At 42.4% G+C, this 24,246-nt stretch overlaps 1 protein-coding gene across 1 annotated transcript in view; it reads left to right on the plus strand.

Annotated features, from left to right (window-relative positions):
• LOC116673236 (pleckstrin homology domain-containing family A member 5-like) overlaps nucleotides 1-24,246 on the plus strand; it is a 256,614-nt gene that overhangs the window by 148,463 nt on the left and 83,905 nt on the right. Inside the window, 2 exon segments of the mRNA XM_032505424.1 lie at nucleotides 12,095-12,148; nucleotides 22,755-22,926. Of these exon segments, the coding sequence (XP_032361315.1) occupies nucleotides 12,095-12,148; nucleotides 22,755-22,926 (226 nt within the window).

The raw sequence follows: 24,246 nt of genomic DNA on the forward strand, positions 1-24,246 counted from the left end.
TCTTCAATCCGAGGTTCGACTATCGGCCGAACCCTCCTTTCCAGCACCTTGGAGTAGACTTTACCAGGGAGGCTGAGAAGTGTGATACCCCTGTAATTGGCACACACCCTCTGCCGTCTCCAAGACGGCCGAATACTCCGAACTCCCTTTTGGTGCATATGTACAAACAACAGTCAGAGTTTTCCCCCCCCATCAACCGCAGGCGTAGGGAGGCGACCCTCTCGTCCACCGGGGTAAACTCCAACGCAGCGGCGCTCAGCCGGGGACTTGTGAGTATCCCCACACCCACCCGGCACCTCACACCCTGGGCAACTCCGGAGTAGGACAGAGTCCAACCCCTATCCAGGAGTACGGTTCCAGAACCAAGACTGTGCGTAGAGGTGAGCCCCACCAGATCTAACTGGTAGTGCTCCACCTCCCGCACAAGAGAGGTGACATTCCACGTCCCCAGAGCCAGCCTCTGCCGCCCGGGTCTGGTCTGTCGAAGCCCCTGACCTTCGCTGCCACCCATATTTCAGCGCAACCGACCCCACTGGTTCAACCCCACATCATACACACAGTGCATCCTCAGTCTTTACAGGGGTAGCAAGTTCTCCAATGGTAGACAAACGTCCAGGAATCTGTGTAGAAAACAAGTTGTTCCTTATAATTTTGGGTCTTGCCGTTAACTGCCCAGGCTGTCCTTCTGTATCTCAGTAATCCAGGTTATTTTTGTCTGTTCGCTGTGAACAGGACCTGCTAGAGACCAAAGCAGCAGGACGTCCCATGAGACACACGCCAGAATGTAAAATAGGCTTCAGGAGGCAAAAAGGAAAAGCGTCTAGAATTAATGACTTTTTTTATAATACGGTATTTGTGTTAAAATAGAAACTCTGTGCGGTGGAAATGTACATTATGCTAATTTGACCACATTAAGCTATAATTGTGCATTCGCTCTCTTGGCCATCATGGCCCTCAGCTATTATGTGAGACTGAATACTGGCTTTTAAACCATATAGGTAATTATTGCCTTCTTGCAATAATGTGAGACATGTGTGATTACCATCTATAATCAGCACTTACTAAATGATTCAGTGTGCATACAGTACAGCTTATTTTTGCATCCCAGCGTCAGCTTGGCTTTAACAGTGGTGGTGGTGTTGAGGAATAACCGCAGCATCTGTAGCCATGTTAAAGCTCTGACTGTTCCATTGCTATCCTTTTTCACATGTGTTGATCAGAGGAGTGTGTTCAGCGTTCATGCAGCTGTGAGGACATGAACAGAGCATCAGTATGCTGCTCTCCAGCAGCATGGATGCCCACACTGAGACATCATAACAACTGGGTGTTTAACACAGTCCGCAGTCTGTACTGCCCCCGAAATCCTGAGCCCATGCTGTCTCTCAGGGTGGTGTTGTCTGAGCTTTCTGGAGGCGGTGGTTGAATAGAAAGCAGAGGATTGCGATTGTGTTAGACGCGCAATACACTGAGGATAATTGTGTCAGTGTGCCGGATCCATACTTAAGCTCTGTCTCTTCCTTTTTCAATTGCTCCGTCTGTCTTAAAGGTGACAGAAGCATCGCTGCACGTAATGCTCGTTAATTCTACACTTGGTAGCATGTGACGTTATCCTACAGTTTAAAACACGGTTAAAATGATGAACGCTGAATTGTGGCTGTATTCCACTGGAAAGGATACCAACATCAGGACGTCCAACATTGTGGAGACTAGGTGACCTTTGAGACACCATGGCCACTGCTGGAGAAACAACAAAGACGGTGGTGCGCATAATGGTGCGTTCAAACCCACCTTGTAAACTCTTGGTGCTTAATGTTTAATTCAATGTTGTTGGACAGCTGTAGGCTTGTACCGGCGTTAATGTTCTGTGCATTATCGGACACACAAGGACTGACACAAGTCCCACGTTTGACTGCACGATCCATCCAGAAAGACCTGTCAGACACTGGAGTTGTGATACACCATTCCACTATAAAGAGATACTTGTAAAATATGGTCTTCATGGAAGAGTCATCAAAAGAAAACCTCTTCTACCTCCTCACCACAAAAAATCAGCGTTTGAAGTTTGCAAATGAACATATAGACAAGCCTGATGCATTGTGGGAACAAGTTCTGTGGACCGATGAGGTTAAAATAGAACTTTTTGGCTGCAATGAGCAAAGGTACATTTGGAGAAAAAAGGGCACAGAATTTAATGAAAAGAACTTCTGTCCAGCTGTTAAGCATGGATCAATCATGCTTTGGGGTTGTGTTGCAGCCAGTGGCACAGGGAACATTTCACGAGTAGAAGGAAAAATGGATTTAATAAAATTTCTACAGAAATAAAATACAGATGGCTTCTACAAATGGATAATGATCCTAAACACACCTCAAAATCCACAGTGGATCACATCAAGAGGCGTAAACTGAAGGTTTTGTCATGGCCTTCACAATCTCCTGACCTCAACATAATTGAAAATCTATGGATAGATATTAAAAGAGCAGTGCGTGACAGACAGCCCAGAAATCTCAAAGAACTGGAAGACTTTTATAAGTAAGAATGGGCAAAGATACCTCAAACAAGAATTGAAAGACTCTTGGCTGGCTACAAGAAGTGTTTTCAAGCTGTGATACTTGCCAAACGGGGGGGGGGGGGGGGGAATAAGGTATTAACTCTACAGGGTGCCCAAACTTTTGCAGACGCCATTTTTTTGTTTTCTGTTATTTTGAAAGTGTAAATGATGGAAATAAAACCTAACTTTTTGTCAACCATGTTATGAGCATTGGTGTTGCATAGTCTGTCCACCAGAGGACGCTCTGCAACATCCCTGCTAGTGTTGGTGTTGTATAGTCTATCCACCAGAGGACGCTCTACAATGTCCCTGTTGGCAACTGTGTCCGGGTTGGCAACACAGATTTTTTTATATCTTGAGTTTGTATTTTTATACATTTTATTTTTCAGAACTTTAATATATTTTGATGTTCCTCTGTTCTGATGTGACAATAAAACAAATTATTAGCATATTATTTTAGTGAGAACTAAACAACTACAAATAACTAATAGAGAAATCTACTGGAGACTGGAGTCTTATCATCTGACTGCTAATGTGTATTGCTCCGTTGGTGAGGACAATGTTATCATAATCAATACAAACACCCCAATCACCAGAGGATGGAATTATCCTTTACTGTGTGTTGGCTGTCTTGTCTCCAGAAGAAAGTGTTCCATGTTTCCCTTCTGGCTCATGCTCTGGATTCGGCTGCTTTACTCTTTGACATGTTTGTGAAGTTATTGACTGTGTAGGATGTAGCAGTGCTGCAGTCCACTGTCCATGGACTGCTTTTTCTGTACGACTCACTGAGGGTCAGCCAGTCTAGGAATGTCACCACTGTGTTTCTTTTCATCTCAATCTGTCTTCAATTTTTTTTACTCTCAGCTCTCTATGTCCCTTAAATCCATATTTATTTCTGTCTCTTGGCTCCTTCTGTCTGTATCTCTGCAGCTCTGTAGGGTTTGTCAATGGCAGCCATGCTACAGAGTCTCAAACTGAAACAGAAACTCTCTTTGAATGTTTTCCATCCCTCGCTCTCTGCTGTCAGAATGACTGACTACTGGAGGCTCCCAACCCATCAACTCTGAAATGGGATCCATTCTGCAGGAAACCCACAACAATTCTTACCAAGAATGTAGTTTCAATTCTACCGGAGATGAACCAGAAAACAGCAAATGGATGACAGGGCTGAAATGAAATTTAGGACCGGCGTTTCTAAGAAAGACAAACAAATTGCAGCAATTACACGCACCGCCTCCAAAAGAGTTAGAGTCAGTATGGTATTTCAATCAGTTCTCGTCTTTGAACTGTGGAGCTGAGACACACACACACACACACACACACACACACACACACACAGTTTTACTGCTAAGAAGTTCAGCAGAGCTACACACTGTGGCTGCACTTCTCTTTCCAACACACTCACTCTCCATCCCTTTCACACTCACGCCGTTCATCTCCCATCCCAATTATCTCCTCTGTCACACGGTTTATGTTAAAAGTGCTGAGGTGTGTGTGTGTGGTTTGTATTTTTAAACTTGTTGAGCAAGAAGGGAGGTGAGAAAGTCACTGGAGCTGCAGCGATGCGGTTAATGAGGGTTTCACCTTGTTCCGCCCAAGCTGGCGCGAAGATGGCGGCTGAAAGCGAAATATACATGCTTTCGATTTCCGTCTTAGTAACTTGCAGACGTGATGAATGTTATTTCACTTGCAGACACATGGAGCTTAGCATTGGGTTCATTGCAGCCCCTAACGCAAAAGTTATAAATACCAGCCGTAGGGCTGCTTGTAAACTGTAATGTATAGCTTGTCATGAGGCAGGAGGCTAGAGGAACGCACTCAGAGGGTTAAGAAAACAAAGAGGTTAAATCGCTGCTGTAGTAAGCCTCATGTACTGTAGGTGTCTACTGTACATATGTCATTTTGGACCAGAGGTTTACAGTCAAGCAATCAAACTTTATTTATAGCACTTTAGCACTTTAAACGTCCAATGGCATGAAAATGTCACTTTATGAGGTTTTTTAAAAATTTTCAACATTAATATGAGTTCACCCAGTCTGCCTATGGCCCCACCCAGTGGCTACAAATGGTGTAAACCGAGCTCTAGGTATCCTGCTCTGCCTTTGAGAAAATTAAAGCTCAGATGGGCCAATCTGGAATCTTGCCCCTTATGAGGTCATAAGGGGCAAGGTTACCTCCCCTTTCTCTGCTTTGCCCGCCCAGAGAATTTGGCCCACCCATGAGAGAGAGAGACATCATGGCTTTCAAACGACCAAAGTGGCAGTTGGTCAAGGCCACACCCCCAGCACCCACCTTGCGCTCCATCCCTGAGTACAAACAGGGGCTGATAATAGATCTTTCAGCATAGTTAGTTCTCAAATAAACAATTGAATTGGCGCGAATTTGACAAATGTGTGTTGTCAACCCACAGCTAACGACCTGAATCCATGGCAACATTACAAATCCTCCAAAACCTTAAGCAGGATTATCTCCCTAAATAGAAGTAACACTGGACATAAAACTGGACAAACTGCTTGACTGACTACTTCTGTGTTTTCTGTTTTTTTTTTTATCCTTGTGTTGTTTTGTTGATATATGGTGTTGGATCAGGGACAATAAGTATGTATTTAAATATCTTCATAAAACAGACCCGGCGTTAACTGCATAATGAATAACATAAAATGTAGCGTACAAAAATAGGTCGCCAGTTGCGCCCCCTGGCCGTCAAGATACCAATAGCGTCACGGTATCTACCATGTATTTATGCGCCTATCAGGTCGTGCAGGCAGCACAGATGGCGTACCGACCGAGCCAATGTGGGAATTAATTTACTCAAATCAGCCCTGCAGCTGCCTGTGTTGTTTAAGACAGCAATGAGACAATGAAATACTACCCTACAAGTCTAGTTGTAGTAACAGATATGAGTTTAAACACTGAACAATGGTTTGTAGGACAGACAGGAATTTCCATCAGTGGGGAGTTATCATGGCGGCAACTATTGTATCTTTCGCCATGGCAATAGCAAGATAAACAGTAGAAAGACAGTGTCACTGCCCAATGTAAGGTGAGTGCAGATTTGAGTTGCGCATGCTCAGATCTAAACGGTTTACGGCATAACGTGTCATACCCGATGAGAGTCGAGTCAGACCGGCTCTGGTCGAGTGCAGATGTTAGCTGAGCATGCTCAGATTTAACCGGTTTACGACATAACTGTCATACTGAAATTTGTGAAATCCATGAAATAGTAAACTTTTCTCAATACAAACAAGAAACAGAAGATGGGAGTCATTTCAGAAATGTTGTAGCTATCTGTGGTTGTTTGACTGCTAACGTTAGCTCAAAACACCATTCAACTGACAGCCTTTGTTGTGTTTGATGCTAACTTGTAGCCAGCAGTGAACCAATTTGGTTAAGTAGGTCCATTTTCAGTGTGCTGACATTACAGAAGTCTCTCGTTAGCATCTTCTAGGCTACTTGTTCCAAAGTGACCCATGCAAACTCACAGCTTCACTCGTTGCAAAGTGATGCATGTGCGACTCCAGTCTGCACTCTCCTCACACTGGGCAGTGACACCAGCATTCAAGTTACAAAGTAATCCACCAGGACTTTGTGCTTGGTTGTATGTTTGGCCAACGCAGCGCTTTACCAGATGACATAGAGTCCTGGCAGATGATTACCAGTAGCTTTTCCGTTTACGGACATTTCTGTTATTTCAAAAATAGAAAATTCTGTTAATCAAAAAAACTAAAATACAGAAAAACACCTGCACAAAATTATGACAGAAAATTCCTTCATTTTAACATAGTATACTACCCTGTATTTATACAGACATGTCTAACAGTGTACATGACACAGTATGGTGCTATACTATACTATGATATAGAATGTAAGAATTATAAAATATGAATAAAAAGGCGTGTTAGTGCAACATGAGCCCTCAAGCCTCTTCGCGTCTCAAACTTTAAAATGAAAATGAATGAGCGCGAGCCTTAAGCTTTCCCTGTAGGCTCAGGATCTAAGAGAGCTCCTCAGATCTAACCCATCCTTGAGCAACGGCTAAAAACAGCTTTGCTTGATCTCAGTGAAAGTGACTGCACAGGGAATGCTCACACTCCCAAGCAGGGATGTCTTTATGTCTTCCCCTCTCTCTGAGCTCTTCAAAAGATGAGTGTGGTTGAAATACAGAGACTAATTTTTTCTCTTAAGTGGTTTTATTGAAATCCCCGATCTTCTCTCTTTTTTTCAGTCAAAAGCCTTTACATTGACACGTCCAGTTTTACTTAAAATTCTGGCAAAATGCGGTACATCTGGCAGAATTTTTGGTGGCACCGTAGCAATCCCAGAAGTGAAACAGTGGAAATATATATATATATATTATATATACAATGTGTATATATAATTATATGTGTATGTGTACAGTAGTTGTAGTTGTGTATATATATATATATATACTGTGTATAGCTAAACTTAAATGATAACTGATATAAAATCCTGGGTGACACACAATTTTCTGATGTGATTCTAATTCAAAAGTGAAGGTATTGTGCTGGGCCCTAAACACCTCCAAACCTCATTATCTAAAGATACAGTTACTCTGGATGGTATTGCCATGGCCTCCAGCAGTACTGTTAGAAATCTAGGAGTTATTTTTGGTCAGGATATATACTTTAACGCCCATCTAAAACAAACCAATCATACACAGCAACATTAGGCACTTAGACTAATTCATTCCAGAAAGCCTAGTTGCAATCTGGATGTTTACCAGGTGCTAAAGGCGTGTGAGTAGGAATAGCATTCAGGGTTTTTGGAGCTTAATCAATACTGTTGACTAAAACTCTGGGTTTCTTCCCATCTGCTGCATTGATTTATATTTTTATAAATCCATGTAAGCCATGTGGCTCATAGAATGGACATGTCAGGCTGTTGGTCAGTTGGTCCACCACTTTAATCCACAATCTAAATTTCTCAGCAGCTATTGTGAGGATTACCATCACATTTGGTACAGGCATCCATGGTGCACAGAGGAAGAATTCTACTGACTCTGGCATTTGCCTAATTATGTATCTACCGCCACCCTGAGGTTGACAGTTTGAGTGACTCGTGCTAACAGCTATTGGATTGACTACCATTACAATTACTGTAGGTCAGGCATTCATGTCTTCCTTACAATTGATCATTTTTCATTTAGCGCCATCATCAACCAAAAAATTTTCATTTGTTCAACATTTTGGTGTATGGCCAAATACCTACAGAACTAATAACATCAGCCTCAGCTGCACTTTGTGTTTAGCACTAATTAGTTAAATATTAGCATGCTAATATGCTGAACTGAGATTGTGAACATGGTAAACAAATACCCTCTTAACCTAAGCGTATTAGCATTGTCATTGTGAGCATATTAGCCCGTTGACATTAGCATCAAGCATCAGTGTGCTTGTGGGTCTGCCGACTTTATTAAAGATTGGGTTAATGATACTAAATTAGACAGTCAGGTGTAGCACATTAAAGGAGACCTATAATATACCGTTTTCAGGTTGTATTTTTATTTCTCTACTAGAACACGTTTACATGTTCCAAAACCACTTCCATGCTCCTCAAACTGACAGCAACACTGATTTCCAAGATTACAGCTTATATACGAATAGATACAGCAGTAGCATGCCTGTTTGGAGATGACCTGAGAAACCTGGCTTCATATAACATCATACGGAGCAGAGTGTAAAAAAAACCTGGGGATTTTAGCGTTTAGGACGGTGGGAAATCTTAGGTTTGGGCTCACAGGGATTTTTTTAAATACTTGTACTTAATTATTTGAAACTGTTGCCACTTTAAACAATAATATCCTACATTGTAACATAATAGAAATGATAGAAAAATACAGAAAAGTATGACATGTCTTTAAACAGATGGTAAATGGTGTGGTTCTCAGTCTTCATCAACACTACCTACAAAACATTACTTGTAAGCTAAACTTCAGGCAGGTATAAGCTCAAAGAGGACTGATTTATACAACATGTTGTCCAACCACACCCAAAGGCAAAAGTGGAATTCCAAACGGGCACACTGAAAGGTGAAAAGGAAAGACTGCTCCCCACAGTTTGTCCTCAGAGGCATGCACCCATTTGTATATATAAAGTGGTGTGAAGAATGACGAAAGAGATGACACATTTTTAACTCTGCTTACTTTCTCATTGTGAAATGTCAGTTGTTGATGCTCTCAGGACATCCAATATATACTAGGGCCTGTATTAGTATTAGCATTACATTTTCCTTCTTTCCTATCTTAATAATCTCTTGTCTTCCCATCTTCTTATATCACATATTTACACTCCTTCTGCACCGCCGGAGGCAATTAATGGGAGTCAGTGCTCCACAGCTCTTCAGCTATTCAAATGTGACTTACTACGGAGAAGTTTAAATTAAGAGATTTCTCAAACACACATCCAGAAAGTTTGCCTTTTGTCCCCCAGGAGAAGTTTTCCTCCTCTCATCTCATTAGAATGAATGGTATGCCTCTGCAGCTTTTATTCATGACTCTCTGGTTTCCTGTTATATGATATATTCAATTCACTAATATCTTGTTCTGTTCATCTCCCTGATGTTTCTTAATAGCCTACTGCTCTTCCTATCCTAACAAATTTAGAAGAAGGAGTTTTCAGTACAAACGTCAAGGTTCATCTCTGACCTTTCTGGCGCCCCACACAAGATGCCTCTATCTGTCTCCTCATTTCATTTTAACAGATTCCGCTCAGACATCTTCAGTGTCAAACAACAAACAGAAAGATAAAAAAATTGGGATAATAACAACTGAAAATCTGAGAGAAAGAGAGACCAAGATGAAAAGAGAAGAGAAATTGAGCTAATGGGAGGCTCTGAACGATCAAAGCGGCGTCTTTTTTTTTTTTTTAAGATTATTTTTTGGGCTCCTCCACCTTTATTTGGTTGGACAGTTAGGTGAGAAAGAGGGAAGACATGCAGGAAATCGGCACACGGTAAAGAGTGGTATGTAGAGAGACAGCAGTAGAGAGCAGTATTTAGAGAGAAAACAGGATAGAGTAGCATGTAGAGAGACAACAGTAGGTAATAGTATGTATAGAGACAACGATAGATAGTATTTAGAGAGACGGTAGAGAGTAATATGTAGACAGACAACGGTAGAGAGTAGTATGTAGAGAGACAACAGTAGATAATAGTATGTAGAGAGACAACGGTAGATAATAGTATGTAGAGAGACAACAGGAGAGAGTAGTATGTAGAGAGACAACGGTAGATAATAGTATGTAGAGAGATAACAGGAGAGAGTAGTATGTAGAGAGACAACAGGAGAGAGTAGTATGTAGAGAGACAACGGTAGATAATAGTATGTAGAGAGACAACAGGAGAGAGTAGTATGTAGAGAGACAACAGGAGAGAGTAGTATGTAGATAGACAACAGGAGAGAGTAGTATGTAGATAGACAACAGTAGAGAGTAGTATGTAGAGAGACAACAGGAGAAAGTAGTATGTAGAGAGGCAACAGTAGAGAGTAGTATATAGAGAGACAACAGAAGAGAGTAGCATGTAGAGAGACAACAGTAGGTAATAGTATGTATAGAGACAACGATAGATAGTATTTAGAGAGACGGTAGAGAGTAATATGTAGACAGACAACGGTAGAGAGTAGTATGTAGAGAGACAACAGTAGATAATAGTATGTAGAGAGACAACAGGAGAGACAACGGTAGATAATAGTATGTAGAGAGACAACAGGAGAGAGTAGTATGTAGAGAGACAACGGTAGATAATAGTATGTAGAGAGACAACAGGAGAGAGTAGTATGTAGAGAGACAACAGGAGAGAGTAGTATGTAGAGAGACAACGGTAGATAATAGTATGTAGAGAGACAACAGGAGAGAGTAGTATGTAGAGAGACAACAGGAGAAAGTAGTATGTAGAGAGGCAACAGTAGAGAGTAGTATATAGAGAGACAACAGAAGAGAGTAGTATGTAGAGAGACAACAGGTGAGAGTAGTATGTAGGGAGACAACAGTAGAGAGATAGACAGTAGAAAGGCATGTCTTCCCCATCTCTGTCCCCTTTTATGCTGTCCTGCTGATAAAAGGCAAAAATGCCAACAAAAACATCCATCCATCTTCATCCGCTTATCCGGTATCGGGTCGTGGGGGCAGCAGCTCCAGTAGGGGACCCCAAACTTCCCTTTCCCGAGCCTCATCAACCAGCTCCGACTGGGGGATCCCGAGGCGTTCCCAGGCCAGGTTGGAGATATAATCTCTCCACCTAGTCCTGGGTCTTCTCCGAGGCCTCCTCCCAGCTGTACGTGCCTGGAACACCTCCCTAGGGAGGTGCCCAGGTGGCATCCTTACCAGATGCCCGAACCACCTCAACTGGCTCCTTTCAACGCGAAGGAACAGCGGCTCTACTCTGAGCTCCTCTTGGATGACTGAGCTTCTCACCCTATCTCTAAGGGAGACGCCAGCCACCCTCATGAGGAAACCCATTTCGGCCGCTTGTACCCTCGATCTCGTTCTTTTGGTCATGACCCAGCCTTCATGACCATAGGTGAGGGTAGGAACGAAAATTGCCCGGTAGATCGAAAGCTTTGCCTTCTGGCTCAGCTCTCTTTTTGTCACAACGGTGCGATAAACGACCAATCTCACGCTCCATGGTCCCCTCACTCGCAAAAAAGACCCCAAGGTACTTAAACTCCTTCACTTGAGGTAAGGACTCACTCCCTACACGGAGAAAACAATACATCGGTTTCCTTCCTTCCATTGGCGCTCAGCCGGGGGCTTGTGAGTATCCCCACACCCGCCCGGGGCCTCACACCATGGGCAACTCCGGAGTAGGACAGAGTCCAACCCCTATCCAGGAGTACGGTTCCAGAACCGAGACTGTGCGTAGAGGTAAGCCCCACCAGATCTAACTAGTAGCGCTCCACCTCCCGCACAAGTTCCAGCGCCTTCCCCCACAGAGAGGTGACATTCCACGTCCCCAGAGCCAGCCTCTGCCGCCCGGGTCTGGTCCGTCGAAGCCCCTGACCTTCGCTGCCACCCATGTGACAGCGCACCCGACCCCTTTGGATCCTCCCACAGGTGGTGGGCCCATGGGCTGGAGGGAGAAGTGCCACGTTGCTTCTTCGGGCTGTGCCCGACCGGGCTCCATGGCAAACCATGCCACCAGGCGCTCACTCACGAGCCCACCGTCTGGGCTTGGCTCCAGACGGGGGCCCCGGGCTTCCACCGGGTGGGGTCCCTCTATCCCTTCCTTGTTCTTCCATTAAGGTTTTTGAACCATTCTTTGTCTGGCCCCTCCCCTAACACCAACAAAAATAATCTTTAAAAAAAAAGAGTGCCGACCAATTGTTTCTAAATATGACGTTAAAGGAGACCATTTTTGCATCAATTACAACTACATTCATTCACATATTGTTTTGTTTTCCCTTGTCTATTCTCCGTGTTATGATTTCAGCCATTATGTTTTTCCTGTAGCATGACTGAATGTAATTCAAACTTCAAAGTCACAATTGTATTTTGTCATTCTCTCTCCCTCCCTTGTTCTGTTTCTAGCATGAGTTGTGGAATGCTTGTCCACCCTGACAAGCCAGTAGAGGCTCTGAGCAGGTAATGATCCCTCGCATCAAGAGAAGAGCTGCTTTGGCTTCAGCTTCCCTATCCGCCTTAATGCTTTCAACATGGGTCTGCTAAAAGTTGTGGCATGCTGAATGTTAGCAGGGAGTACGTTTGAAGAACAGTTCCACATGTGGTCGTGAATAGTCAGGTTAGGGGATCAGTATCAACATGTGTAGAATTAACACAGTAAAAACAACACATTGTAGTAAGAATAGGTTCGTTGGTCTGGTCTTGTTGACTCATAAAACAACAATAAAAACAATGTAACGCATTGGTCTCTATGTACGTAAACCTCATAAGGGAATTTATTAAGTGACTGCATAGGGATGCTGGTGGCTTCTCACAGAAAAGCTTAGCACTAAGTCCTCGTGAGAGAAACATAGTCTTATTATTTTATTGTTATTTAACGCTTTGCTTTGTTATAGCTAATAAGTTTCATCTCTATGTGGCGTGTCCAAGTTTGTTCAAAATGCGCTTTTGCGGCTCCCAGTTCAAGGAGGCCAGTTTTACGACAGGGAATACACTCAGTTACCAAGATGGATGCTTGGCGTGTGGCCTTGACCAACTGCCACTTTGTCCGTTTGAAAGCCATGATGTCTCTCTCTCATGGGTAAGCCAAATTCTCTGGGCGGGCAAAGCAGAGAAAGGAGAGGTAACCTTGTCCCTTATGACCTCAGAATATTTGGTGTATCTAGAGTTGACTTCTGTTATTTGTTCTCTTCTCTGAGACAATTACCAGAAAATATAAGAGACGTTTAAGAAACTGTTGCTGAATGATGCCCATTGTTTTCATGGTATACGGTATGATATTATTGAGACTCCACAGCAGCTGATGTAAATAATGATGGGACCCAGAACCCACTCAGTGGCTCCAGAATGTTCTGTTTTTTCAGTGTGCTTTTCCACCAGTGGATTTGACTTTGATCCTAAATACCAGGTGAGAGAGTTTGCTTTCAGTTTTTTTGTGGTAAACTGAAAGCTGAACGTCCATCTCTGTACTGGAAACACACAGACGATATTAATCTTTTCAAACAATCAAGCCCTTCGTAAAATGTTAGTGAAATTAAACTGGTGAATCCTCACTGGGATGCCGATGAAAGCAAAGAATAACACCCGTCTTCCAGCTTTGTCTTCAGCTCCATTCATCTCCAATCCAAGGCTTGAGAATTATTTCCTTCTCCCTGTTCCTGCCTCTTGCTGTTACTAACTAACTTTACTTCAGACTCTGTGTGAATTGCTTGATGAGCCGCTATGCAACACTAACGCACAACTTATATTCTGAGTGATTAATGTGTGTGCCATGGCTTGTCTCTAACGCATACAGCGGGGAAAGTTATAAAGTTTCCTCTCTGAATAATCACCCTGTGTGTAAATGTAATAGGAACTCATATATTTATACTGCCATCTAAATGAAGTGAATTCCTTTTTTTTCTTCTGCACTGGCTTGTAGTACTCTGAAATGATGAATACCATGTGTCAGGCTGACACTGTGACTACACACTGCTGAATGACAGGGTATTAAAGTCGAGGCCTAGTATTTTCTCCCAGTTAAGGCTTTGAAATGTCTCATTGTGAACTGTGACTCACTGATCGATCTAGAAACATAAAAGCAAGAGAATTCCATTACTGAGAGAAATACCTAAAGTCATTCCTATAGCCAAAGGATATATATATATATATATATATATATATATATATATATATATATACACACAACTGATACACTACTGAAACACTCTCATACACTACTGATACACTACTAAAACACTACTGAAACACTCATATACACTACTGATACACTACTGAAAAACTCTTATACACACTACTGATACACTACTGAAACACTCTCATATACACTACTGAAACACTCAGCACACACATTTTTGTCAGAGCCAAACATGACCATGCATCTTTTTTTTTAAATTTCATTTAGATGTTTACTTGCAATATTTACATGGCCAAGTTCATAATCTTTTTAATGTGGGATCTTGTTTTATCTTATTTTTTTCTAGCTTTTTGTTGGCATTTCCACCTTTAATCAAACCCTGTGCTTCTGAGTCAAGGGACAAACCTCTTCATATGGGCGCGCGCTCTACCAACTAATCTACCCAGGCGCCCGGGTTTAGTTTTTTTAGTATATTTTCCAGAAGGTTCCAGGCTGTTAACCATTACATCTTTACTTGCTGAGATGAAGAACAGCCTGTACAGCCAGCGCTCACACTAACCGGTTTCATCAGCAAACACTAAAGTAAACAGCCGCGGGAAAGGGTTCATGGAGGAAATGTTAATAACAAAACCGCGCAACTGAAAGATGAAAAGGCAGACGAGATGAGACAGTGGGAAGGATTGGGAAGACCAAAAGAGAGAAAAACAGATTGGCTGTGTGATCAGTGGGCAACTGTGTGTGTGTGTGTGTGTGTGTGTGTGACGAGTGACTCTCACGCACAGTCAATTGGCCGGCAATTCAGTGTCACAGGCAGAGCCCCAAAATGGGAGAAATTTTCGAACATCTGGCTCTGGCAACAATGGCCCTCTGTTGTCTAAAGGCTTACAGACACTACAAACACAATTGAGACTGGTATATGTAAATGTTGCCAGCCCAGCTGAATTATATTTCATAATGAGTATATTCTAAGTCCTCTGGTTAAGTCAGTAAGGTTCAATCCAATCCAATCCACTTTATTTATATAGCACGATTTTAATAAACACAAGGTTTCCAAAGTGCTGCACAGAAAGATACTACAGAATAAATAGATAACACAATAGCCCAATAAAAATAGCAGGTACCATAAAAAGATAAAAGCAATAAAATAAAACAAAATAGCTGAAATGCACTGCCAGCATACGGTAAAGTAAACACATAAGATTAACACTCTACCAAGGTTGCCTTGGTACTGTGAATAGATTGACTGGTTTTTGTGCGCCCACACATAGCAGCATAGAGACAGAGACAGATACCTCACACAACTTAGAATGGTCCAGAATACCCTGCAGTAGCTAAAAGCTGGGTGGAGCACATCATAGTTGGATTTTGCTGAGACTTCTAGACAGTTTTAAAGCAACACTAGAGAACGTTTTGTACCTTAAAATAATGTTTCCAAAATTATTTCAGTGGTTCATCAACTCGTAACAAGGTGAACGGCTTTTCTACATTCGCTTTGCAGCTCTCTAATGACTTAACAGCACTATGCAAGTTTGCCATAGTGCAAAATGGCAAACTTGCCATTTTGGAACTACCAGATCAGGTAATGGATCTGTAGTTCTAATGAGACATAATGGGACAATTCCGCTTCCAACCTGTAGGGGGACCAAAGCGGGGAAAGTTCTTTAGTGTTGCTTTAAGGCTCTTCCTCTTCAAGGCCCTCTTCATGGATGATTAGTTTACTCTTGTGTCACTGTAGGAAGTACGTTCTCTGTGAACATGTTCTCATTAAAGAGTCCATGTGATATACAACAAGAAAAAATTCTCACCAAAAAATGGCCAATTTCATAACCTTTTCAATGTGGGATCTTGTTTTATCTTATTTTTTTCAAGATTTTTTGTTGGCCTTTCCACCTTTAATCAAACCCTCACCAAAATATATGATATCCCATGAAACTAGACGCCCGCCAGCTGGTCACGTGACACATTTAGATGTTTGTGGCCGGCTACAAGTCTCCGGGATGCTAAGTGGCAGTTGCTAGCCGAGCGGCGGACGCTAGATGTCCTTGGCAGACACTGAGCTCCGTAGTGCCGGCTACAGAGCTTTGTTGTATCAGCAGCAGTTGGTGATTTAGTTACCCGAGGTGACTTATAGGTGGCTTTGAGCCCTTTACAGAGCACCGCGGATATTACAGTCAAGTTAACGCGTCAAAAAGTGAGCGTTACGCGGCGATGACAGTTAAGTTTAGGCACCAAAAAGACTAGTTAAGTTAGGAAAAGGTTCAAGGTTTGAGTTAAAACAATCCCGAGGAACATGCGTTTCCTGGGTAAAAGTCCCTTGTTTTCCCCAGGAAGCGATCTCCGCTCCCCAGTTTGGAACGCGTTGTGTTTTAATACCCCCCCATCCATCCCAACCTCCTCTGCGTTCCACAATTTTCATACAGCAGCACTCATTGTGTGGTGCATACAGCAATAACAAAAGAGAATGCTCAATACTTAGCTATATTTATGCATGGTTAATGAAAACAGCTTGTTGGAGAAAGAGGGGTGTTCTCATTATGTCATGTGTCATGTTTTCTTTTTCCTGTTTTATTTTGAAAGTGCTCTGTTCTCCCTTGTGTTGTCTTGTTTTACTTCCTGTTGTATATTTTCCCGCGTGTGTGATTACCTGTCCCCGCCCTAATGTGTTGCACCCGTGTCTCATTGTCCCCCTGTCTTATGTATTTGAGGTCAGTATTCCCCTTACCCCAGTGCGAGATCGTTTCCTTCCCTGTGTTCAGCCTTCAAGCGTTTGTCCCTGGTTTCCTGTATTCCTGAGTTCTTGTTGTTTTCCCTGGATGGTGTCCATTGCCTGTTTTAAACCATCGCATTTTACGTACCTGAGTCGTGTATCTGTGGGTCCATCCTTCTGTGTGCGTGACACATTAGAACAACAGGCCTGCTGTAGTTTCGGGGGCTTAATTAACTTTAACTCCAATAGGCTGCAGCTCCATTAACTTACATGAGCAAATTACACACTATTAAGAGCTGAGTATTGAATGTGACTAGTTAACTTGTTTTAAGTGCGTTTGCTGTACCTAAGGATGGATAACTGCTGGAAGTATCCAGTGCTCTACATACTCCTTTTTAAAATGCATGGCACTGATATCCTGCCTCAAATATATTTTGTCTGTCAGCATGGCAAGAAATTGATGTTTCTATTTGAAATGGGAGTTGAGTGAACCTTTAATTAGCAGAGTTGGGGTTTTCCATTTGGCTTCAGGGGACTTAATGTTGCTGAGTGGGCTGAAGGATAGGAGATTACCAGAGCTGTCAGTATGGAATATTAAAGATCTGCTAATGCATTTCAGGGCATTTAAATGGTTGTAATGCCAATGACGCTCCTTCAGGCACAGCGGTTTTAATCAAAGTATGGTAAAGGATGGGGGTGATGCGATACACCTGGGAGACAAACTGACCATCAGATTGCAAGTATCTGAAAGCGGGGGGCACTTTTTGGGGTACAGGTGGATGCATAGGTGTCACAGAAAGTCAGGGCAGAAGACTCCTCCCAAACTAGATGGTGGAGCTTCCTGAAAAAGAGAAACAGATCTTATCTCAACTTGGAATCTGTTTTATCTTTACTTGTGCCTTAACTAATGAAGCAAAACTCTGTTATGGGAGGAAGGAGGACCCAAACGCAGAGTAGTAGAACCACAACAAAGGGATTTATTGTCCACACACAGGAGAAGAACGGGGGAGGTCCAACAGAATATCACAAAAAGACACGTGGGAAGATCAAAACTCCAAACAGGGAAACCAGGGGACACTCACAGGGAATCTGCTGGCACACCAACAGAGACACAAGAGCTGGGTAGGCAGACAGGACGGCAGGCAGGTAAACTGGCAAGCAAGATGCAAACTAGACGTCATGAAGCACAGGACAAAACGATCTGGCACAAGACAAAGGAAACACAGAGGTTAAGTACAAGAGGTAACGAGGTAATGGGGAACAGGTGAGACATCAGGTGAATAACATTAGGGCGGGGCAGGACAATCAGACAGAAAAAAAATAAAACTAGATAAGACTAGACAAGACAGGAAACTGACTATCAACAACAGGAAGCAGAACACACAGACACAGGGGAACATAGGACACGATCTACAACACCAGACTAGGGAGAAAACCGAGACAAAACACAGGGAAGGCCAAACGGGAAAATAACCCCAAAAAAACCCCAAACCACAACAAACTCAACTTGAATCGCCACTACACTCACATGGTATATTTATATTCATGGTGCAATTTGTGAAAAAAGCACAAAGGGGGTGTTTAATTATCATTCACAACATAACAAAACATGCAAGAATTAAATGCCCCTTCCAATTCCATGGGTACAGTGCCACTCCATCAGCTATGCCAAAACACGTATTTATCATTATTTATTGGTCACAGAGCAACTTTAGCATTCATTGGGAGTTTTTGGACTCTTAATTAAAATCAGTACATTATTTACATTGTCACTACAGGCGACCCCTTTGACATTACAGTAAAATTAGCAAAACAAAGCAGTACACAATTTAAAGCCGATAGAACTGACAAAGAAAACAGAAATAGAAACTTGTCTGGCTAGATCCAAATGGGTTCAGGTTGATAGTTTAAGGACCCCGACCCACACAAGGCATCCTTCAAACAGGTTGTTCTGTAGCCAAAACTAAGCTGAGTGATAGTTATACCTGTGCACTATGAAGACCAGATCACCAGTCCCGAGACTGCTCGGCATTATCTGAGGCCCTCACTTTTACAAACCCGATACACTCTGAGCAGAAGTAACAAAAAACCTCAATAATAATACCAACGTGGACAATGACTCGTATCGACATGCTTTGCTTTATTTTGGTAACCTCAGGAGCCGAGATAGGGCTGTCAACGTGTTCAGTTAGCTTTTGTCCTTCTACTCGACTAGAGGACAAAAACTTTGAGCTGGTTCAGTTTTTCAGGCCAAGTTGGCAGGCCAATTAAATTGGTTGGACGTAGAGGCATGTACCAGAGGTGACACCTAGAGAATAATAGCTGTGATACGTGCAACCGGCTCTCTCAAATTCTCACTTTCTTTATCGCTGTTTCTGCGTCTCTCGTCTCCGTCGCCTCCCTGCTCATTCAAGCCACTCTACCCTTCCTTTCTGTCCTCATCCTCCCTCTCTCTAATGGCCCTGACAGAGATAGTGTGTCATTAAGAGAGTGAAGATGAGATGGGGGGGTTGACTGATTGGCTGTCTGGATTGTCGTGGAAACAGATTCTGCCTTTGAGATTAGCTCTCTGCTCTCTGATCTTGGTAGCACAATTGGTTACGATACCAGCACACACACATACATACGCATCCACCTGCACACATTTACATCAGTCATTTGAACCGAATTCACTAATTTAACCAAGGAGACATTTGTATTTCAGTCACAATGCTTTTGCTTCTTCCACCCACGCATGTTCTGCCCATTATCTAAGTCCCATTGCATTCCTCTGGGACAGTTCGCCAGCAGAACTACCTGCATAAAGCAGGGATGGTAAGCAATGCTTCCTCACACCAAGTAGGTACTGCTAAGTACTGGGAGTCGGTCCCTGGGCACCAGACTAAGGCTGCAATGCTCCTCATTAGTTAGGATTGGTTAAATGTAGAGGATACATTCAGTGCCTACTTGGCATAATTAAGGAAACATTATTATTATATAACTGGACATTAAGGGTCTATCCATGAACACACAAACAGAATAGTGTAGGACTATAACCCCACAGAGAACATGGTGGACTTCTTGTCAAGAAGACAAGGAGACGCATTATGAAGGCCCAGGCGCACTAAAAGCGTCTGATATATGATACCCATTGTTTTAAATGTACACTAAGCATTATGAGCTGTGGCTACTCCAAACTTTCTATCTTGGATCGTCAAATGAGGACCAAGTGACCAAAGCTGTTTTCTGTAACCCTATAGTCACATTAGCTACAAAAGAGAGCGACACACCCTCTCCTGATGGGACCTAGCCTACTCCTGGTTGCTTGGCAAAAGTAAACAGAAATTTTCTGGTGCTACCTTCAAGCACGTCCCCTCTCTTTACTTTGTGGGTAGATCCATAGATATACATATGGATGAAATATGAACTATTATGACGTCATGTTAACAAATCAAATGCCTTATGCAATAATGGTAAGTTTGAAGCTGTTTTTGGTTTTAATAGTATTTATTTCTCGATAGGGGTAACAAAATATATGAGATAAAATGCCAAACGTATTAGATATATGCAGAAATGTGATGTCCTAAAGCGTTTTCACCATCTTGAATGATTTTCTTCGACCTGAGCTACCAACGTGCATAACGTCATGCTCCCCTCACGCTGTCTTCACTCTGATTGGCTTTGTCGCATCGCTCAGCATTTGCTTAAAATAGACTTCTTGTCTATTAGTTAGGATAGCTAATGCAACTGAGGGGTTATGATGATGATCAAAATCAAAATGTCTATGAATTAATTTATGTTCAGGCACCTTATTGCCCAAAACCGTGTGGCCAGTGAAAGCTGTAGGAACGTATGGTATTGCTAACAATGGCTGACCTGGATATACGTAGCTTAAACCCACTGTGAATTGCGACTAGTTAGTTGGAACGCACTATTATATGGCAACAAATAACCTAAGATGCCGTTCCCTCTAGCACAGGGGTCTCAAACTCAACTTTCTTGGGGGCCGCTGGAAGTAGAGTCTGGGTTTGGCTGGGCCGCATCAAGTATTCCAAAAAACAACTATTTCCTCCAAACAGGGCGCGGAACTGCCGGTGCTTTAAGCCCCTAGATCTGATATGGTTGGTGAATTTCACAACAACAGACATCACATTGTCAAACCTCAGGCATTTGCCGCAAAGAGTACTTAGCTAGCTTGACAACCGTTACGCCGCTGTCAGGAGACTACTACGGTAGCCCATAAGTGACAAGCGCAATGACTCAGAAAATAACGAGGGACCCGGGTCACCCTCTTCATGGTAATCTGACCGGCAGGGTCATAGAGCGTAGTGGTAGGCTAAGACCGCCTGTGACACGAACTAAGAGGTACGCTCTTTCTTTTATCCCTCAGGCTATTAGACAGCACAACAAGCACTTTAAACGTACATTTGTATAAGTTTTAATTTACTTTTTTTTCATTGTATTTATGTATAATATTGTAGTGTATTTGTGGTATTGTATTTACATTTTCTGGTTTTTATGGGTAAGATGGCGAGTGTGAGCACTGTAATTTCCATTTTTATGGATGAAATAAACTTGACTTGACTTGACTTGACAAAAAGTTTCAGAACGCGCGGGCCGCACTAACACTTAACTTTGATGTCAAGCAGGGGGCCACAAAATATCATCCCGCGGGCCGCAATTGGCCCCCGGGCCGCGAGTTTGAGACCCATGCTCTAGCACATATGGGATTATTATTGACAACCTTTTTTTTTTATGAAATATACCATTTTTAAAGCCTTTAACCTCAACCGCACTGATTCATTTTGAACTCCCGGACCCCACTTTTGAGATATTTGAATATAGTGTAATAGTGTGCACAGTGGCTGTCTTACCATGTGTCTTTTTTAAAGAGGAAGAGCTAAACTGGAGAAGGAGAGGTTTGTGTGCCTAAAGCAAGAATGTTCACTCTTGACCTTGAAAAGAGGATAACAGTATTTGTTAAAGGAGAGGGGCATTGGACATTGTGTGTGTGTGTGTGTGTGTGTGTGTGTGTGTGTGTGTGTGTGTGTGTGTGTGTGTGTGTGTGTGTGTGTGTGTGTTTTTCTTACCACGGTAGTAAAAGAGGCACATGTCGCACAGAACGAACCACTTCTTCTTCCACAGCTTCATGCCTGTGCTGTTCTGCAGGGGTCAAAGGTCACACACCATCAGTCAGTCAAAGTGGAGTCATTATAGCAAACGAAACACACACACACACACACAGGACTTATGCCCGTGCTCAGTTATTCAGAATAATCTCTCTGTCCAAGAATAATATCTCTCCACTGGCATAACAGTCTGTAAATCAGTGTCACTTGCTTTTCTTATAATTGATCAATTTGAAATAACAACCTTCAAAAGAGACAAGCAGGGACCCCCTACTACATGTATTGTATAAAATTGAGTTGCATAATAAACTGGTCCAACAATAACATGTAAAGCCTTCAGACATACCTTTTTATGGTGCCCTACGGTACTTATTAGCTACTATTTACAGGGTGCGTATGTTTGGAAAAACCTGGAAAAGTTATGGAATTTAAAAAATGCAAATTCCAGGCCTGGAACGGTTTTGGAAAATAAAAGACCCAGAAAGTTTTGGAAAAGTCATGACATTTTTTTAACAAAGCATAATAATTTGTGAATAATAAAAAAAATCTTTTAATAAAAAATTTATTTCACATCGTCTTAACCTTAACTTCGGGGCGCGATACTATGAATTCCACTATGAACCACATAAATTGTTTTTTATTTTATTGTTAAACCTTTGAGGGTAAACATTAACACAGAATTTTATTCTTATTGAATGATGTCGACTGAGATTTTCAGGAATACATAGTCATGGAAATTTGCCAAAAAGTCATAGAAATGTTATGGAACAGTATTGGTTGTAATGCGTATGAACCCTGTATTTACATATTCATACGTTTAATGTCAAAAATACATGTGGAAGGCACAGTGAATCCATTAGCTTATCCATTAGCATTTGTGGATGGGGACCATAGTGGCTACCCTACAGGCCAGTAAGCGTATTATCAAGGTTGTTGAGGTTGTTATTTTTCACAAATATGTTGGATGAATCTTTATTTATAGACATTTCTCATTTTAGGGGGGAAATACTTTCAGTCAGGGGTCGCAGACCCCCTTGAAGATCACTGATATAGAGCCATATGTGTGACTGACGCCCTCTCTCTCTTTGTCTCTTTATGTCTCTCGCCCTGTGGCAGGCCGGCTCCCAAGGCTTCATCAGAGCAAGGCAGCAGCAGTGACAAGAAGGAGCGTCCCATGAGCACCATGAGCGAAGCGTCTAACTACACGGGTGGCTCCGACTACAGCACCTTCCCCGGGAGCCCGGCCACCACCGCCAATACCACCACCACCTCCACTTCATCCACACGGGTCAGTCTCCATCCATACAGGCCTTCAAACCAGAGCATAGCTTAGTTGAGCATTTTATATATATATATATATATATATATATATATATATATATATATATATATATATATATCATATAATAACATCACATTCGTCAAGCATCATTAGCTGACTAAGGCGGATGAGGCTGTCGGGTAAGATATTTTCACAGTGGGGTTATAAAAAAGAGGAGCCTGTTATGGTTTTTATTAAACTGGGGCGTCTGTGGCTCAGTGGTAGAGTGGTTGCCTGCCAGTCGGAATGTTGATGGTTCAATCCCTGGCCCTGCAGTCCCATGTCAAAGTGTCCTTGGGTAAGACACTGAATGTGTGTGAATGTTTATCTGATGAGCAGGTGGCACCTTGTACGGCAGCCCCGGCCACAGTGTATGAATGTGTGTGAATGGTGAATGTATCCTGTAGATGTAAAAGCGCTTTGAGCAGTTGTTAAGACTAGAAAAGCGCTATATAAATACAGCACATTTACATTTATTTAGCCGTGCTAGCTTTGTGTCACAAGGCATGGCAATGTCAGTCAGACAGTAGGTAGACTGAAATATCAATAGCATATACATTTTGGCCTTTTAGCATGCTAGAACACAAAGACTGCATCTACACTACTATATCAATATCTTTTGCTACATTTACGCCTAATGTCCACACTACGCCGGCGTTTCCGAGCCCCTTAAACAGAGACATTTAAAAACAAGGCTGCCCTCATTTTGGTTTGAAAAGTCTGAACGGGCAGAATGGAGACTTTTGGAAACGAGGACGCACGTCAGGTTAAGTAGGCTTGTGTGTGTGTGTGTGTGTGTGTGTGTGTGTGTGAATGGTCATGTGATGTGTGTTAATATGGATGAGGTTAGTTCTGCTCCTGGAGCTAAAAGTCTAGTGTGGACGGAGATCTTATTTATCTCAAAACGTCACTTCAATATGACACTGTAGTAGTGTAGATGTAGTGTAGTCTTATAACAGTTCCTCATAAACATCAGCATGGCTTTCTAACTAACAAAATAAAGACACTATAAGCTACCATTCTACATTTTGTGATATACTACCACACTGTACTGCCGCATGTTACACCGGTGATGTGACTCCATGGGATTTTGAATCTGCAGAAAGGCAGAGAGTGAAGAGTAACACACCACTAGCGGATGTGTGTATGTGCAGTAAACCCACAAACCCACTAGCGTTGAAATCGTTGATGCGGGGAAATCAGACACATCAAAGTGTGTAAACTCTGCAGGGGTGCAGAATTTTATTACATTCAGCACTTCCTGGGTACCATACTCTTACCTTCTCT

The sequence above is a fragment of the Etheostoma spectabile genome, chromosome 23, assembly GCF_008692095.1.
Source record: "Etheostoma spectabile isolate EspeVRDwgs_2016 chromosome 23, UIUC_Espe_1.0, whole genome shotgun sequence".
Taxonomy (NCBI): Eukaryota; Metazoa; Chordata; class Actinopteri; order Perciformes; family Percidae; genus Etheostoma; species Etheostoma spectabile.